Source organism: Maylandia zebra, linkage group LG18, assembly GCF_041146795.1.
Source record: "Maylandia zebra isolate NMK-2024a linkage group LG18, Mzebra_GT3a, whole genome shotgun sequence".
Taxonomy (NCBI): domain Eukaryota; kingdom Metazoa; phylum Chordata; class Actinopteri; order Cichliformes; family Cichlidae; genus Maylandia; species Maylandia zebra.
Window position 1 is genome coordinate 8,918,569 of NC_135184.1, and position 20,048 is coordinate 8,938,616.

General features: G+C 38.4%; 1 protein-coding gene across 2 annotated transcripts in view; it reads left to right on the forward strand.

Moving 5' to 3' along the window:
• The window catches only part of kirrel1b (kirre like nephrin family adhesion molecule 1b), an 80,612-nt gene that overhangs the window by 53,882 nt on the left and 6,682 nt on the right, over nt 1-20,048 (forward strand). The window contains exons 4-14 of one of the 2 annotated variants that reach the window (XM_014413488.3): nt 1,347-1,504; nt 3,513-3,663; nt 5,027-5,132; nt 5,838-5,986; nt 7,242-7,369; nt 7,804-7,930; nt 9,994-10,094; nt 13,649-13,865; nt 15,474-15,581; nt 18,316-18,443; nt 19,126-19,236. In XM_014413488.3, coding sequence (XP_014268974.2) covers nt 1,347-1,504; nt 3,513-3,663; nt 5,027-5,132; nt 5,838-5,986; nt 7,242-7,369; nt 7,804-7,930; nt 9,994-10,094; nt 13,649-13,865; nt 15,474-15,581; nt 18,316-18,443; nt 19,126-19,236 — 1,484 coding nt within the window. The remainder of the gene's footprint in view (nt 1-1,346; nt 1,505-3,512; nt 3,664-5,026; nt 5,133-5,837; nt 5,987-7,241; nt 7,370-7,803; nt 7,931-9,993; nt 10,095-13,648; nt 13,866-15,473; nt 15,582-18,315; nt 18,444-19,125; nt 19,237-20,048) is intronic. The other variant, XM_014413491.4, reaches the window with a different exon arrangement.

The following is a 20,048-nucleotide window of genomic DNA, read 5'->3' on the forward strand; positions in this document are numbered from 1 at the left end:
TTCCTCAAACTAGTTAAGTAATTATGCATTGAATCCTCTCAGTACTGGGTTTCCTTTTTGCTTTCATTAAACCAACCTTGTCATAAGGATATAAATCTCCCACATCCTTAACATTTAAGTGGAAATTGCAGAAATTGTTCTTTCTACAAAGCCTCTGTGCCAGCTTGCTTTTGTTATAATCCCAAATGTGCTGTTTGAGATTTTGTAGCTTTAAAAACAACTGAGCTGCCACTACCCAAACCCTTTCAGGAAGGGTTAACCAATGCATAGGTCTCACCTATTAGCTTCAAAATGTCCCTGCAGTGTGCTGGTTTTATAAACGCACAAGAATTCAAACTAAGAAAGACTTTTGCAGCTGTATACTTGCAGGTTAGGCAACCAGCATTTCTATTTTTTGCTTACCAAGATTTAGAAGGTTTGGTAAATGATAAAGTAAATAATTAAGAAAATAGGTGTTACTTACAATCACATAGTGCTGCCAATCTGATTGATAACCTGGGACATCTTAACCTTTGCCAAATACTTCACCCAATGTGTATGTATTTTCACATTGTGCTGTGCTGTTAGTCCATTTAGATAGTTTTGGGGTAAATTGCCCGTTTTTAGAGATATTGGCTAGAAGTTGCTTTCCCTTAAATATAACCAAGCAAGGCGACAAACCAGTTAGAAGTTTTATGCAGGTCTAATTTTATTCTACCAAACTACATGCAATAACCATACCTCTGTGCAGAAGGTAGCGTGCATCTACTCGTGATGAGAAACTCATTCTAGTGACAGTGTGACAGGGTGTAAACATTAAAGACGACCTCCTTAACTGAGCTAGCTAGCTGCATCCTTCCTTTGGTGGGCGGATGCAGACAGAGGTAAGAAAATAGCTCCTATGAAACAGCTCACAACAAAATTGTGGATTTTTTTTATGAGTAACTGGGTCATGCTTTCTGGAGAGAGACATCGCTGCTGATTTTTAGTTTGTTTGCTTGTTTTTGGCACTTGGGTGAAGCTAGTATCTCCAGAACTGGGCAACTCAAACCATAAAAAAGCAGTAGATTAAACAGGAGAGGAAATGCATGAGGAAAATATGTACATTTAGTTGAGGGTGAACAACTCCTTTAAACGGTTAGCTTAACCAAGAAGCTAATTGTGTTAAATAGGACATTAATACCTAAAAAAGAAACACATGAAAATCATGCCTCTAGTCTTTTGATATGTATGAACGTTTTTTTTTACAGTATTATGTGTTTTTATGGTTTACTATATGTATATGTAAAGTTTTTTTCTTTATTTATGTGTTCACACTTACATAAATGTGTCATTTTAAAATATGAATTTGCATATCACCCCTTCAGTCCCACCTGAGGACCCAGTGGTCGAGGGATCCCCTGAGCTCTTGCTGATGGCTGGTACTTCACACAACCTGACCTGTGTGACTCGTGGGGCCAAGCCTGCGGCACACATCCAGTGGACCAAGAATGGCCTTCCTGCGGAGGGGGCCTACCACTCCACGGTGACTCATACACACCCATGCACACATGCAGATAATAGCAGCCACACGTGTGTGTGTGTGTGTGTGTGTTTTTCCAAGGGGAGTTTGTAAAGCTCACATAATGATGATTTTGATGATCATGAGTTCACTTGTCGCTGTAAGACTATGTAATACAAACTGTAGAACAATGCAATCTTTGTAATATAATCCACTCTGTCTGTTTATTTGTTTTTATGCTTTTTTTTTTTTTGCTGGAGGCTTGTTATGACGGGTAAATACAGTATGCACACCTCGGGCCAGGCGGCTTCCCAGAAGTCCTCCAGTCAAGAAATAGTGTGCCGATCATTAGTATTTCACACAAAGCGCTCCTTACTATTTAGTCAACAATACACTCACCATATTTATTAAGAAATGATTAATGGTTACAGATTTTAACCTACAAATCAACAGACAGAAACTTTCAATGGGCTTTTTTGGCTATAGTAGCAGCAATAAAGGTGCAGAAACATTACTGAAATGTCTTTGCTAAATCAAAGACATTTCAGTAAGTCTGTTTCCCCTCACACTGAGAAAGCCACAGTTAGAGCAAAGTTCTTACATTTTGAAATGAAAATTAAACCATGAAACTCGCTAAAAGAGGACACGACAAACTTTCAGTCTTAAATTTCCTGCTCTTTGTCAGCTGTAGAGAGACATCAAAATGTGCAGTGTTAACACAGCATGTTGCTGCTGAGCAGATGAAATTGTTAATGTGTAAAAAAACAACTAATACTAGAACAAACAAACTAAGAGCACATCGCATTTCCCTCTTTGGGCTGCTATGCATTGCTTCATTCATCCATAGTGAGTCTTAGAAAATATCACAGACTCTATTTTTATGTGTTTTAACAATTCAGTTGATGCACTAAAGCGAGTCTGCAGGGGCAGCTAATTAAAATTAGTGGTTAAGTAGATGTACTTGTGGTATTTCGTAATTTTTGTATTAGAAAAAAAAATACTGTCGCACTTGCACACCTACTCAACACATGTGTTTAATTACACTCTTACTTCAGTAGACTTTATATTGCGAGTGTCAGCCATGCCTTCTACCCGGAAGCAGAACACATGCTTTCCAGACATCTCTTGCATTCCTCGCTTTTCAGTCATGACACAACTTAAAAGACACAAAGATCCAAGACATGTTTTATTAACCCACTGCCAGAGATTTTCTTTTGTACACACATACAGGCAGGAAATGTATTTGGTGACACCTTGCACACAGTCGCAGTGTTACATTTCTTCCATGTTCAGATTCCTCGCCATCCCGCATATTCTCCTGTACACATGAAAGCAGGTCTGCAAGTGCACGCACGCATAGACACTCGCTCGCATATGCACACTTGCGCTTTTATATGCACAGAGATGCAGCAGCAAACACTGACTCACGCACTCAAACACAGATGTTTTTACATCTCATCACAGCCAGCTTTATGCCCCCCACACATGCTCATACATATTACATGCTGCTCTTATATTACCCTGTTACTGACCACGCATTTAAACTACATTGAAAGCTGTACACAGTTTCTTGACAGATTTGGTGGCTGCGTTTTAAAAAATGCCACCTCCTCATTCCAAGAAAGCTGGATTTTATGTTCATGTTTGCCAGAAGAAGATTTATGGCGTCTCTTTTATGACTGCCACTAAGGACTGTTTACATTATTGATTCATCTATCAATTCTTTTCTCCTACATCTTTCTTTTCCTTCTTAACTTCACATACTTAATATTTTTTTTTCTATTTTTGTCCATGGATTTCTATTTATGTTCAATTATTTCTCATCTCTCATGGCTCCATTAGTAACTCACCAGTGTCTCTTTCCTTCCCCCACCTGACTTTCTACCTTTATTTCTCCTTTTTTCATCCTTCCTCTCCTCTGTGTATCTTTTCTTTGATCTTACTCTGTGGGCTCTTCTCCCTAAATTCCTCTTATCCTGTCGTCTCCCCTGCTAATGCTTGCCCTGTCTCTGCCTTTTTCTTTGTCAAACAGGAAGTGCTGCCAGACAGGAAAAGGGTTACGACCAGGAGCTACCTGCCCATCACACCAGTCGACACAGACAGTGGCAGCAATTTCACCTGTGTGGCCAGCAATCCAGCTGTACCTATGGGGAAACGAACCACCCTAACCCTCAATGTTCACCGTATGTTACTCTTCCTGTCTGCAAGACTTTTAAACACACATAGATGCTCTGGTGATGAAGCAGAGAGTATTTTTTGCAGACAGACTGCAAAATCAGTAAATATTTTTAATTAGCTGTGCCAGCACTCACCAACTTGAAGTAATTACCAGCAAAAAATAATATACATGTCAGTAATGTTCAATACATTCTCAAATCTGGATGTCTTCCAAATTGATTTAGCTTGATTTGTGTTGTTTTAGCACATATTTGGAGGCCCGAAGCAGTTCAGGAATCTACTGTACTTTATCACCCGGTGAGCCAGAAAGTTTTTATGGTGATGAACATAGGAGTTATTGTCAAGAAGGAAAAAGTAGCTTTAATAACTGTTTTACTTAAGATATAGGATCAGTGCAGAAGTCTATAGGTAACCAAAGTTTCTCCTTGAACGACGTTATATGAATCAAAGTCCCATATCCACAGATGTATAAAATCAAACACCTAGGCATGCAGCCTGCCTTTCACAAACATTTGTGAAGGAATGGATTGTTCTAAAGAGCTCACTGAGATTAAGTGTAGCACTGTAATGGGATGCTACTGTTCGTCCTAAATATTCCAAAATCAGCTGTGAGATGAGTTATTCCAAAGCATTTAGAAACTATAGAAACTCAGACACATTCCCAAAACTCTGCTGACTTAATAACTGCAGGTTTCCAAACCTCCTCTGGCATTCATGCAACATCAGCACAAAAACTGTGCACCGTGCGCTTCACAGCATAGATTTCCAAGGCTGTAATATGTAGGTGGCCCAGTACTTTTGTTCATATAGTATGCAGTCATTATATTATTCACACTCATGATCTCTATATAAAAGATAAAGGCACCGCTGTGAATTCTGATTTGCAGAGTCCAGTGTTTTTAAGCTTTGGCTTTTTAAGCATTTTCTCCATCAGCATTTTAGAAATTTCAAGCAGAGGGCAGATCTGGGAAACTTGCTCTTTCAGTAGCTGCTTGTCTTTCACATGCTAGGCCCACCCTAAGTCATAATCTGCTTTATTGTTCTTCTGGATATTAATGGGGACTGTAATATATAAAATGAGCACACTTTTATATTCACTAAGGACCGAAACTTTCAAATGAGAACAAAAAACTCATCAGAACGTGTTCACTGAGGTTTCGGAATAAGGGAACCCAGAGTTTTCTTTACTACCAGAGTTCCTTTTGCAACCATAGGAGGTGTCCCTCGTTGAACATTTAAAAGAATGAAGGTTGAAGGTACTTCTGGATTGCCATCTGCTATATGCATATTTTATAAATACAATTTATGTTCACATTATTGTTAAGTTCATTTAGAATATATATCAAACGTGTATCTCTCCCTGTGTAGACCCTCCCACCGTGACCCTGTCCATCGAGCCTCGCTCTGTCCTTGAGGGAGAGAGGGTTACCTTTACCTGCCAGGCCACTGCCAACCCTCCTATCATGGGCTACAGGTCTGGATGGGTTTTTTTTTAATACGTGTTTACAGGTTTTTGTTCACTTCAGGCTATGAGAAACTTTTTGATGCTCGTCCTGCAGTGCAGATAAGATGTTTAAAGCGAATATGTTTTCTTTCATCTGTGTGAGTGCACTCATACCCTCTCCCTGCTGTTGCTCCTGAATAGCAATTTCTGCTTAGAGAACAGAATTGATAAAAGTACTGAACATTTGTACAGCTAAACGCTGACTTTTATCGTAAGTGACAGCACTGAAGCACTAAAACTGCAAAATGCTGGAGTTTAACACGATGGTTGTAATTTGAGGTTTGAGACTCCAACAGAGGGTCCCTGTGTGGGAACACTGCCAGGTACTTAGGCACTAGGCCTACTGAGTGAACATTAAATGTCATCTAATGGACGATGTGCAATATGGTTATTTGATTTTGAGTCAGGTATCTGGCAAGATACAGCACGGATAACAGAAATGAAGAGAAATTTCTTGCAATCGTTCCCTCAGGTTTTCGTATTAAAGTCGTGTAAATGTTAGCTTAATTGATAATACAAAAAGAATCATTGTCTTATGGTGAAAATCTAACATTTAGATAACCTCAAAAACCCATTATGCTTTTGAAATATCCCGCTGGGAGGTCTACATAACAATGATTTACAACGCTTAGAAACATGTTGAACTGTGTGTTGTGCTGTGTGTCTCACTGTCAGGTGGGCTAAAGGTGGCGTGCTGCTGGAGGGAGCCAGAGAAAGCGTGTTTGTCACCACCGCAGATCACTCATTCTTCACCGAGCCCGTGTCCTGTCAGGTGTTTAACGCCGTGGGAAGCACTAACGTCAGCATCCTTGTGGACGTGCACTGTGAGTAGAGTGCAAACACTTCTTAGCTGAGTGGGATTCTGATGACATGAATGCGCTTTGTGCTCTTTATTTGTCTAAAAAAACATGCTGCATTTATATTGTTACCATACACCATTCGTGTATTGCGCAATGAGTAAATTCCCAATAGGCTGTTATTGCGTTTTCTCTCGGTTTAAACTGAGTTTAACAAGACAGTTAAATGAATTAGGTAAATAATCAAAATATGAAAGAAGCAATGTGTTCTTCATAGTTAAGGACATATTCATAAAAAGATTGCAGTGAAAAAGGAGAAAAAGAGAAAAATGTTGCACAAAAATGTCTTCCTTTATGATAGTGAAATGAACAGAATTCTGAATTCTGCTGTAATAAAACTTCTTTGTAATCGCATGTTTTTTTTTAAACGAATCAAATGAAAATCAACTCAATTTTATTTATGTAGCACCAGATCAACTCAACAGCCACCTCAAGATGCTTTATGATAAAGAGAAACACAATAATAAACTTTATATTGTTGTAGTACTGTATATTGTATATAATGTGTTCTATACAATATAAAGTGTAGACGACTGCTGAAAATCATAAAAATAGCTAAAATAATAAGTTTGACAAAAAAAATGTAATAATTAAAATTTTCAATACATTTACATAAAAATCTTTATTCTATTAAAACAGCAAAAGTGGATACTCCTCCTACTACTACTAATTTTACTACTGCCATTAATAATAGTACTAATGGGCTCCTTCTGCCCTTCCTGTAATGCTGTGGCTTGAAGTGTAATGGCTGAAAGCATCACTACATGTTTGTTGTTTTGCTTTGAGGAACAGATAAAAGAGAAGAACCGGAGACTCTGCGGGGCATTCCCAGTTCATAAAACAATAGCATTTTCAGAGGCCGTCTGATGCAAGGGCATGTAGACTTGTAAACCTTAAAGACTAAAAAGGGAATTTTAAAATTTGTGCAAAAACTACCAAAGCAGTGTAAATAGGCTTTAAAGTGCTTGTCTGGTCTTCGGTGTGCAGAATCTATTAGTTTTTTGAAATTCGGATTAAAAACTATTTTGTTATTGTACCTTTTACATAAAATATAAGTGTAATTATTGTATTTTTGTTTTGCCCTAATGCTTTTTGCTTTTTGTCTTTGTAAAGCACATTGAATTGCTTTGTATGAAAGGAGCTATATAAATAAATTTGACTTTGACTTTGGTAGGAACCCTTTTGTTGCTCATTTGGTGATCGGATTGCTATTTTCTTTCAGTTGGCCCCATACTGGTAGTGGAGCCCAGGCCGGTTACAGTGGATGTGGACGCAGACGTCACTCTGAACTGCAAGTGGTCTGGAAACCCTCCTCTCACTCTCACCTGGACTAAAAAGGGTTCCAGCATGGTAAAAAGACATTGTTACCTTTGAACTTAAATCTAAGATCACCCATTCATGATGGATTAAAGTATTATTTCTATAAATACTTATTAATTACTGAAATATATAGACTATAAAGTGAGAACAGCTAATGTAGTTGTAGTCCTAATCATATAATATATAAGCACATCTATATTAAGGACCTAGATTTTGTTAATGTTTGCTCAGTTGTAAAGCCATCTTCATATCTTAAATTTTTAATTTTTAGCTAACAAGTTAAAAAGAGCTTGAGGGGAAAAAAAACTAATGGTGCCCTCCAAGTAAATCAACATGCTATATGAATTAAAAATAGATAATCCTCCCTCCAACCTCCTTTTTCAACATCTCTCCAGTCTGCTTATCTCTGTTCTTTTCCTCTTCATCAGCCTGTTTTTTTTCCCTACCTGTGTGTGTACGTCCAGGTGCTAAGCAACAACAACCAACTGCATCTGAAGTCAGTGAGCCAGGCTGATGCAGGCCAGTATGTCTGCAAGGCCATCGTGCCCCGAATTGGCGTGGGAGAGACCGAGGTTACGCTCACTGTCAACGGTCAGTTAATCTTCACTTACTCTGCATTATCAATTAAAGTGTCGATATTAGCAAAACTCTCAACATTTGTAAAGAGATCTCCCTACACAAAGCAAAGCCCTAATTCTTAATAAACAAGGCATAATGAAACCACACAGACCTGCAGGATGTGTTTATTTGATCTAGTGTTAAATGTAAGCATGCATCTATCTGAATCGCTCTGACAGCTGAAGAGACTGAGTGAATGGAGCACAGTACTGTATGGGCCTGTCGACCCGACCTGATTTATTCCGGCCTGACCCAAATGATCTAATCAGCTAATTTTTCAGTCATGAACAGGCCAAAACCCAATATTTCAAAATCTCACAGAGCGGCCAGCAGGTACTTAATAAATCAAAACTGATTCACCAAGAACACAGTGATAAAAAGAGAGTTCACAAATGCCCCTTAAATCTTCACTAAATAGCCAAGTTCCTGATCAAACAAGCAAAGAAAATCACTGGCATGTCCTTGCAAATGAAAAGCTAAAAGCTTTTTTCATTTTATTAATGATCTGGTGATTATTTTGGCACTCATTCACTAATCAGACACTTAGTGTGAACACAGTAAAGTATTTGTACCATCCACCTCGTTCCCATGACTCACTGCAAAGCATGATGCATTGTTTTAGTGGAGCTATTTATACTTCTGCAGAGCACGGTTACTGTATAGCACACCAGCTTTGGTTTCATAGTTCAGCATCACACTTTATCTGACGATTGCATGTGTCAGATAATGTGTCAGATTAAATATGCTTTATAATACAAATATAATATTTACATAAAAATAACCTAAATGAGTTCAAAATAGCAACAAAATGGCAGAAAAGAGAAATAACAAAGAACAGAGAGAGATGAAAGACACTAAAAAGTTATCATCCACGGGCAGCTCGAATGGCAAACGCTCCTTTTACAAAACAGCAGAGCCTCTTTCTCCAATCTACAGAAATTTAGAGACATATATGGTGTTAATAGGTCTTTGATATACTTCAGAGCAAGGCCGTTTAATTCTTTAAAGAAATTAATAAAATTTTAAAATCAATAGAGAATTTAACAGGCAGTCAGCGCAAATTTGCCAGCACTGGAGTAATGTGATCATTTTTTTTAATACCAGATCAGCAGAGATTTTTTCTCGGCTGGATTCAGTTGCGAGAGCTCGAACTGATGATTAAAACCACTGCAGTCAAGTCCAGAAACACAGTAATTAAATCCATGCATGACAATTGAAAATAAGATGACTGGATGTTATTTTCAACTTGTGAATCAATACAGAGGTCAGTGCTAAAAGCAGCTTTAAATATTTTCCTCACATTAACTTTATTTTCCACTCTGATTTATTTTTATTTCTCATACAGAGTGATGGTGGGCTATGCAAGCGCCGTTACATGCGTGTTACTTTTATTAGCCCGGTTTCATTACTGAAAAGGAGAGCACTGCAGTGCGGTTGCTGTGTTAACAGTCTTTCATTCACTGTGATAGAGAGTGACAGTATTGCAGCGAGCAGGTTTTCAGTGACTTTGCTCAGAGTGTTTTTGTGAAAAGCAGTAGATAACAGCAAAATCTTTCTGCAACTTGCTCAGAGTTGTTGTTACCATTAAAATTACCCACCTGCAACAGACATTTCACAGATTTTCTGCATGACCAAGCTCTGAATGCATCTTTCAGCTTTTCTTGGCCTTTTTTAAAACTCTTTGTGTACAATCTTCGAGCACATAGCCAGAGTTAGGAAACACTATTATCAATGCAGTCTGAAATATAGAGGTATAGAGGTTGAAGAACTGTCTATGGGATGTATTAATACTAGAGAATACACCTCTTCTTTCCTTAATAAAGCAATTATTTGTGCCAAACAATGTCCTCTAATAGCAGACACTATATAAGAAAAAAAAATTCTCATTTGCTTTTTGGGGTTCTCTCTTAATTCTACAAATGAATATGATTTTTTTTTTTTTATGAATGACAGTTTTTCTTCATTGTAGTAATCCTCCTCTCTGTGCATGTATCCCTCTCTCTCTCTCTTTGCCTTGTGCTATCTCACCCGTTCAGGCCCCCCTATCATCTCCAGTGATCCGGTTCAGTACGCTGTCAGAGGGGAGAGAGGGGAGATCAAATGTTACATCGCCAGCACCCCTCCACCTGATAAGATTGTAAGTCCATCCTTGGAAGTTGTAATCTTCTGCAGAGGTGCTTGACCTTTTCAGATTGCATCTGCCTCACACAGAATCGTGATCGCAACGCCTCGTCCACCCCGAAAACAAAATGATTTTTACTTTCTCTCACCAGCCTGTGTCACACAGACTGTGAGAAAGCGACTGTTCTCCAATGATTACGGGAGAACAATCTGTTCCTCCTCTGTGGTGGAAGGTGTGACTCATCAAAAACAGCTGCTGTAGTGTTTGGCTGAAAAGAAAGAGGACACACACACACTAAACTGTGCAGCGTGATCCAGTGAGATGTTGGAGTGCAGTAGATTAGATTCAGCTTCGATTGACGCCACACGTTACATGTTACTAAAGTATTTGTAAAGGTTTTGTGTTTGAATGGCTTGCGGTGAGTTGCACATTTTAAGTCTTTTTTATTGAAAAGTAAAAGTGATTAAAAAGTGGAAATCACTGTGACTTTAATGTTCAAAAACATATTAAACGATCCAAGTAATAAATCACAGCTAAACGTGCCTGCAGTTTTTACAATTTACAACAAATTGGTATATGACAGGCAGGTATGAAATTGGCTGTAACTCTCACACCATCACAAAATAGCTACGACATATTTTTCTATTATTGACAAAGCTGTTTCTACAAGCCTTTAAATGTCACCACACAGGTTTTGTAGGACACTCAAATTACCACTATTTCACCAGTGAAAAAATACATTCAGTCAGTGGATGCACGTGTATATGTCAACTTTCAGGAAGTCTTTAGCTGTTACAAATAAAAGACCAAGCTCACATCAATGTGTAATCCTGCAATATCTACCATACATGCATGTTTACTGCTCTCTTAAAGTCAAATATGTGGGAAAAAAATGAAATTATAAAAGAAATGTTGAAGTGTCTTTAAATGAATCATCTCCTCCGAATCCTCCACCATCTTTCAGGGATGCAGTGATGCTTGTACCTCTATTTTGGGAATCGACTGTAAACATGACAAGTTTCACAGTGATGGAATCAATCACATTACAAAGACAGCCAAGTGTTGGTTTCAGATTTATTTCACTGTCTACAACCTTTGGTGTAGTTTAGTTATATCAGGATCAATCAAAGTATTGATCATCCCTTCCTCTTCTTATGATGTAAGACTCATTTTTCAACACAGGAGTAAAAAGTGATCTGCAATTAAGGGAAAAAAAAACAAAAGTAGGTATAGATTTCTTTTGGCAAAAATTTAATTTATTTATGATATATTCACCTTGAAGTATTCATATGGTAGTTTACCTACTTAGCCTTAACCAGCTAAAAGTTTGAGCCTGTGAGTGTTTTCAGGATATCCGACCGATGGCTCTAGTAACCTGATAACAGCTATCGAGATATTCATTATTTGTGAATTCAGAGCAAAATTGTAAATATATAAATAAAATGGTGCATTTATTTAAACGTAAACATGACTGGTTAATAACACATGTACTTCAAGTGGACTACAGATAGAAACCAGTCACCACCTGTCACCATATGCTGTGCTCCTTTCCTACAGATTCTACATTATCCATATGCAGATATTATATTGTGACCCCCTCATATGTATCATTACTCAGAGCTGGTTATCACCTGATTGGAAGGTTACAGAAATGTGTTGCTGAAAGATTTGAATCTTGTATCAGCTTTTATACAGTTACCCTTGAGTAAGGCATTACACAACCGACACCTCCTCCAGTGCTGTGTGTGGGTTAAAGGTCTTCCTTTGAGCTCAGGTGTGACTTTGTAAAGATGTAGGACTGCGATTCGTGAAATGAACACTTTCAGGCTATTTTTCCTAAAGACTGACTCAGTTTTCTTACGAAATACCATCAGTATGACTTAGAAATACCATAATCACATAAATTTCAAACCCTCACATAAAGACAATCAGCATCCAGAATCAGGCTGTGCACCCGAAGCTCAGTTAAGTCCTTTTCAAAGTAAGCACCATCATTTCTTTTAAAGAAAGCTTTCTCTCAGATTGCCTTTCCAGAAAACTATAATTGAGTATCTGCCTGAATTTGCCATACCAGCTGTGTGTGCTGTTTTTCTCCTAAGGTAACTGAGAGCAATGCCTGACCAAACTCAAATTTAATTTAAAGTGAGGTTTATATAAGTTAAAATATAAGTGGTTTGGCATTTTATATAAAATTTCAAAAAGAATACGATGACCAGTATGCACTCATATCACAAAAAGAAGCAAAAAGAACTGAAATAAAGCCACTTACACCATTTGAGTTTGAAGGCTAGAATGAGTCAGAGAGAGTGGGGGTGAAGTAGATCGAAATGAGAAGGAGAGAGATGGAGGGAGAGTAAAATTTTGTACCTTTCAGCGTCAATTATCCAATTGTGCAGCGCCGACATGACAGAAATCAGAGCTTTTAGAAAGCTTCAGCCCCCTGCTGCATTGGCAGAGAGCTCAGAGCGTATAATGTGATATGACATTATAGTCTAGGCTTAATGCAGAGACACAGGGACTCATAAAATATGAAGTATGATGCTGTGTGTGTGTGTGTGTGTGTGTGTGTGTGTGTGTGTGTGTGTGTGTGTGTGAAAAAGTGTGGGCAGTGTGTGTGTGTACGGAGAAAGAGGGACAGAGATGCAGACAAAGGTGGTGCAACATAATTATTGTGAGGAAGTGCGATTAAAGAGAGAGAGTGAAGAAAACGAAGCGTTCTGCAAAAAACGTCCCTGGTTGAGTCTTTAAAGACATTCGCCTTTTTATTTTTTCAAGCCAGGTTAAGAGGTACATTAGCCCAACATTTGGGTGTATGTATATTTGATATTGTCATGCTCTATATTTAATACCCTGGGAATTCCACCTCAGCAGATTTTAAGTAGAAAAACCTGCTCGAGTTTTTACCTCTCGTGTACACTTGCTGCACTGTGTGTGTCTCTTCTTTTTAAGCAGAACTGTTTTCTCACCCACTCAGAAAACTCTGCGCACACATTTTAATTGGGGAATAGTGTACCAGTTACCAAGGTGTGAAAATATAATCTTTCGATCTTAAAATGTATTTCCTCGCTTTTGTCTCTTTTAACACGTCTTAACAACAGCCCATCTGTTGCTCGTGTGTGTGTGTGTGTGTGTGTGTGTGTGTGTGTGTGTGTGTGTGTGTGTGTGTGCGTCCCTTGATGTGAGGCTATCGTGAAAAAGTGAAATCAGCATTATTGATCCCTGAGGTTAAAGTGGATGATTGCAGCAGAAAATGTTGGAGTTTAGATAAAAATCAAACAAATTACAGATGCTGGCGATTAGATCAGCATCACATTAATACAGCTTGGAGGAGATGTGTTGATTAGGCACATATTTATATATTTACAGATATATCAAGTCTTTATTCTTAACTTAATCTAAAACTGAAGTACACTTGGGCAGCTTTTTTAGAGGCTTTGAAGAAACAGAACAAATGCAAACTACAAAATGTTTTACTGACATCTTAAAATTTATTTTACCAGCTGTGTGTGATAGCCTTGGCCTCTTCTCTGTCAGGTTTAGAAGTCAGGCCTTTGGTATCTTTGTTACAGGTTTGGGCGTGGAAGGAAAACGTCTGGGAAAAAGAGAAAGGCACACTAATGGAGAGGTACACAGTGGAGCAGAGTAAACCTCCATCTCAAGGCGGGGCTGTTCTCTCCACCCTGACCATCAACAATGTCATGGAGTCAGACTTCCACTCCCCGTACAACTGCACTGCCTGGAACTCCTTCGGACCTGGCACCATGATTATCACACTGGAGGAGAAGGGTATGAAGGGGGGGAAGGGAAACATATGTTGAACATGGTGGTCATGCTGAGTACTCCTCACATGTACACATTACAGAAAATAAACTACAGTCATCTTTACTTGCTATTATCAATTCAAATATTAGCATAATGGAATTATAATGCATCATTATGGAGAGACTGTGTTGAAGTTAGGGTTTTAGGTTGTTTTTTTTATAACTTGTTCAACTTTAAAGCACAGATGAAGCTTGATCAATTTTGAGCGTGATCAATGCAGATTGCAGTAAGTAGTAGTAAATATGTTAGTAAACAGAATTAAAATATTTATCAAATATATCATAAATGTGTATCTAATTTTCATGAGCTGCTGTTCTTGCCTTTTCAAACACATAGATACACAACTACTCCACTGGCAGAAGCACAAAACCCCTCTTGCCTTCCTAGTTTAATGCTAGAATTATGTTTTCTGTTTGGCTACTGCATTGTGGAAGTTTACATACATAAAGCAAAAGCATAGAAGAAGACAAAGATTATATGTAGCAACCATGGATGTTAACATTACACTGGACTTTTCTGAGGGAAGCCTTTTGTGAATGCAAAACGCTTTAACTGTAGTTAAATTTATGAGTTGCAAAGTTCTCATTGTTGGGTTCCAGGTGTGGCGTTTCTGTATAAATCATTCGGATGTGGCAAACTTTGTGAGAAATACTCCAGCTTTCCAATTTTTCAAAAAAATTGGCTTTGGAAATAATTTATTAGGAAGGTGTTAAATTAATTTGTTGGGCTTTAAATACCATGAAGAAAATTTTTTTCTGGGTGAGCTTTTTGTGATGCGCAACAGGAATTTACATCAACAAAATATTAATATAAAGAATGAAATATCAACTGGATGTTTCATATTAAAAATCTCTATATCTCTTCATTTCTAGATGCTCCTCACTCATCTATGTGTGTGGCTCAACTGAAGAAAGGCAATATCACGTAATCTTCATCATAAGAATTAAGAAACTTAATTCCAAATTTGATGACAGTTGGTTGTGTGCTTTGTCGTTTGTTTTGTGATGAAGGCAAACAGCTGAGTTTTTAAGCGCTGAATTTGTTTACAGAAAAAAAAAATCAGACGGGGAACTTAATGTCCCCGAACAAGATGTTCTTCTCTTCCTTACAAGCTCAAATGCCCTTGAACAAGATTATTAAGCTGTGGCCTCAGCCAGAGAACAGATAGATAGTGTTGTTAGTCCATTCTGGATGGTTACATATTTTATTGCCAGAGCTTGGTATGCCACATTACATTGAGAAAATGGCTTCTCCATGCTCTGTCAAACTGTTATTGTTTCAACTGTCAGATTTCGCCGGCTTCAGAAAATCTCCCAAACATCTTTGAAAGCGAGAAAAAGAGACGGAGCCTGGATTTTCCCCTCACATGTTCACTTAAAGCATTTCATTCCTTGTCTGACTAGTGCTGCTTCTGCGCCTTATCAACAGAAGCAGCCCTCAGAGATTCAATATTAAGCTAGAACACCAGTGGATTTGTGCTTAAACGACGCTGCATCCGCGCAGGTTTCTGTAACAATGAGGCAGCAGCTGTCCCTCAACCCCATACCCTTTTTCTGCATGTGTTTGTTTCAGATATTGTTCCAGTGGGAATTATCGCTGGTGGCACGGTGGGCTCCTCGTTTCTGCTGCTTATTTTTCTACTGGCGCTCGCCTTCTTCCTGTACCGCCAACGCAAAGGCAGTGAGTGCACACAGTCGCTCTCTAATGTGTTTGTGTAGGGGCATGCACACACTTATATTGTGTGTGTGTGTGTGTCTATCAGTCTTTCTTTTATCCACTCTCTACAACTGTCATTCTGCTTTTCCTGGAAAAAAGGGACACTTGCCAGCCATATAGCAAGCGATATTAATGAATATTCATATAATATGGCAAACTGCCTTAAAACGCCTACTGTACATTTCCCTTTTAATTCTTTTGACTTATATTTATAAGCTGCTTCTATGCTAGATAAAGTACATAAACAACAGAGCAGAAAACAAGAGCATTCAGAGGTGAATAGTATTTAAATTATGAATTCCTATATGTTATTTCTACAGCCTGCAGCAATCCAATTAGTATTTATGAACACAAATCACGCTTCTGTTAAACGGGGAGCTGAAAACAAGCGGCATCTCTTAGTTGTTTAATTTTGAGCTGCTCCATCTCAAATAAAGAAGTGGGAAAGACAGTGAAGGTGACTGGCAGAGTCCCCAGAGGGATTTTCTGTGGATAAGAGTGTATTTTTTTCTGGTTCAGAGCTGATAACACCTCTACAGAAAAGACACCGTTTGGAAATAGAAACTCAAACAAACATCTTTGTGGCTCCAGATAAACAGTCTTTCATTTGTCGTCTACGATGCAGCGCGACACTTCACAGATTTAAATCTCTACTTTTAAGGTTTCTGGCTGTGGAAGTGAGTTGTTTGTGCTGACAAATGTTGACTGCTTTGCGACTGAAGCATGTTGAGTTGAGCATTTTAAGTTGCACGAGACAGTATAGAAATACACTTCTTTTATTGCCCTAATATTTACATGTTTGCAGTTATAGACAAGACTGCCTTATCCTAGCTCAATAAAGCCATTTGCACACAGTAAGTATATTTAATATCAACATTTTAGGTTGACTTTTACCAAGTTTAAATTCACAAAATGTGTTGGAAAGGTGGGGTTTAGGTTTTCCAGCTTTAATTTGAAGGGTTTAATAGAAACGTATGGAGGAGAGAAAGAGCACACGGATGTTATAATAATATTATAGTAATGTTATAGCACGGGCCTGTGCAAATGGATACTGAGCCGAAGCATGCTGCAAAAGAGTTTCTCAAAGTAAAAAAAATTGATATTGTGGAGTGGCCAAGACAGTCACCTGATCTCAACTCAACAGAGCAGCTTCTCATTTATTAAAACTGTAAAAAAGGAATGCAGAATGACCCAAAAATGAGCAGCAACTGAGACTGAAACGGCTGCAGGAAGGAAACATAACTCAGGGCTGAGACTTCAGGCATTCATTGACTGCAAAAGAATCTCATCCAAGTATTAAAAACTTTCCCAACATTTAAAATTATGACAGTTTGTCCAATTACTTTTGAGCCATATAAATGGAAAAATATTTAATAAATGACTGTCATTCCTACAGTGAAGCTGAAAGTCTACAGGTAAAGGACGTCATCATTTTGTTTTTATTTCAAATCCACTTGTGGAGCTGCTTGTTTTTGAGAAAACTGGCTAAAAAAAATTAGATTCTTTCACATGGTATGCTATTTGTTCTGAAGGCTTTTTTAAAATAAAAATTGCAGACACTTCCACAGCGTCTACTTTTAGAAAACTAAGCTGCTGAAGTCAGAAACACGAAACTACGGTGGCCCTGAGAGGCCAAACGGACTGCAACTTAAGAAAACACCAGCAATAAGAAAAACACTGCAAAAGCACACAAAACAAAACGGAAATAGGAAAAAACAGATTTCCAAAAGCTCAAGGGAAGTGTTTCTGGGGAGACAATAACCCGACGGACCAGTTGCAGGAGCCAAAATATGCTAATTGCGCTGGGAGACACTTAAAAGAAGTGGACGATCTATCGGTTTTGTGAGGAAAGAAAAGATGAGAGGTAAGTGTGTTAGCCTAACTATTAGCCTAAAAATCCGTCATAAGTATTATATGAATCGTTTTGGGTTCCTGCAACTGGTCCATCAGGTTATTGTCTCCCCAGAAACACTTCCCTTGTGATTTTGGAAATCAGTTTTTTCCTATTCCCGTCGTCGTTTGTCCTATTTCCGTTGTGTTTTGTGTGCTTTCGCAGCGTTTTTCTTATTGCTGGTGTTTTCTTAAGTTGCAGTCCGTTTGGCCTCTCAGGGCCACCGTACGAAACAGTAGCCGACCCAAAATACAAAGTCCAGCCAAGCAGATGTATTAAAAACGACAGTATACCAAGATACACAAACTATGAAAGAATACATATAGACACAGAATACAAAATGATAACCACATAAACAAATAAGAAAAAACTAATATCACACCTACAAGGAAAGGACAAAGGTGGTTAAAACTGAGAAGTTTGTCTATAAAAGACAACAAAGCAAATAATGAATCATCCTTGGATTTGCAGACAGAGACATCTGCTGAAACGATATTTATCTTTCTTATAAATTTTAATCAAAACAACCCCTGATAAAGAAATTATTGCCCAAGTAGAGTGGAGATATTTTAGCATATTCTTTCACTGTCATATCTTTAGAGTTCATGTTGTGATAGTTTTCATTTCTTTTAAGGCTGTCAGCATGCCAAGGCAAATAATGAACCAGGCAAGCTGAACAAATTTAAAACAAAAAATAATGCTGAAGTTTTCTTTTCTTGCTACTTTTCTAGCTAGACTGAAAAAGAAGTCAATCATTTATCTTAACATTACCACACATTATAACCGGCGGTTGTGTTTTTCTTTCAGGTCGAAGGGGTGTCACCCTCGGTAAACCAGACATCAAGGTAGAAACGGTGAACAAAGAAACCCACAGCCTGGAGGAGGAGGCGGCCAACGTCTCCACAGCAACCCGGATGGTCAAGGCTATGTACTCTGTGAGTAAACTCCCATCTGAGTCACCGGGGGCCGTGGAGAGGAGGCGTATGGGTCAATGGCCTTAAATGTACAGATACACTGACACTAAAGGCGACTTGGCAGGAGAGGCACACACAGACATTCTCACAATCACACAATGGGAACAAAGACACACGCACAAGGCCTCACTAAAGACACACTAAAAACACAAATCCATAAAAAAGATGTCAAAATATATGCGCGCACACACTCGACTCAAAATCAATAAAGCACAATGAAGCATGTGTACACACACATATGAGGAGAAACAAGGACAAGACATTCACGCATAGATACAGGAGAAAAACTAACTGGGGGAAAAATACACCGTTTTTCCTCAATGCACACATATTTGTGCACACAAAAAACACAGAAATAATAAACAAATATACAGACACACACTCATTTTAACATTTTGTTCCTTTTAGAGGAGAATTCAACCCCGGAAGTCCTGGAGAATCTAATCGACGCAGCTCCTCTGACGCGGTTTTAAAGCTCGGGCAAAAACACCTTTTTCTCCAACAACTAACCGTTTCTCGTCTTCCGGTCTCTTGGGATTCAAAACCTGAAACTCTGTTTTCCTCTCCCCTCCCTCTCTTCTTCCTCCTTTCCTTTTTCACCCTCCCTCTTTCCGTGTGTGTGTTTCGTTGTTTGATGGTTTAGTTTCTGCCCTCTGTTTCCCTCTCTCCCTCCACTCAGCCATTCAAAGATGACATGGACCTGAAGCAGGACGTCAGAAGCGAGAGTGACACCCGGGAGGAGTACGAGCTCAAGGTGAGATGAGTCAGCGAAGATATGTTGGCATGCTCGCGCTGGATTAAAATAAATAAAAAAACACTTATCTAGAGCATCGCTGGACATTTGGCGTGGTGCATGAGATTTGTGATCATGTTCTTCAGGTCCTGGCTTTACATCACAGTTAAAGCAACTTTTTCTGTAGTGCCTTTTTTTTGAGTGTGAGTGTCCTGGCATAGAAACCCCACAGGATGCTGAAGTTTCAGGTTTGATATCGAGCGTTTCAGTGTTAGCAGAGTTTTTCATTGTTTCTATACAATCTTTACACCGTACTGTAAGTTAGAGCCTTTTTTGGCATATTCGGCTTGTTGTGGACATGGCAGACAGTGGTTGCTTGGAGGAATTCATATTGATTTCAATCCTAGATGAGGAGGTGCAAGTTCAAAGAAGAGTCAAAGTCAAAAACACTGCTTTGAATTTTAGTCCATACTACCAAATGCAAAGAGCCTGTGTAGAAACAACTCTTTGTAAATAGTCCTGGCCTTGGTGGTTTTGGTCTTTCCCAGCAGTTTTGTCAAGAAATAAAAAAATATTAAATATTTGGACGTAACCCTTTATATGTAAATGTAATTAGAGTACATATCTGTCTTTGGTAATATTTTGGTATTTAATAATGAATTTCTATTACACATACACAGTGCTGCATTACTCATATCATTACATTTTTGTGTGTATGCATGAAACAACAGCACACCACCATTATCACCATGCATATCTTGTGACATTCTACAATTTCAGCAATATAAGACAACATAATGCAAGATTTGTAGAACTCTAATATAACTTTTATT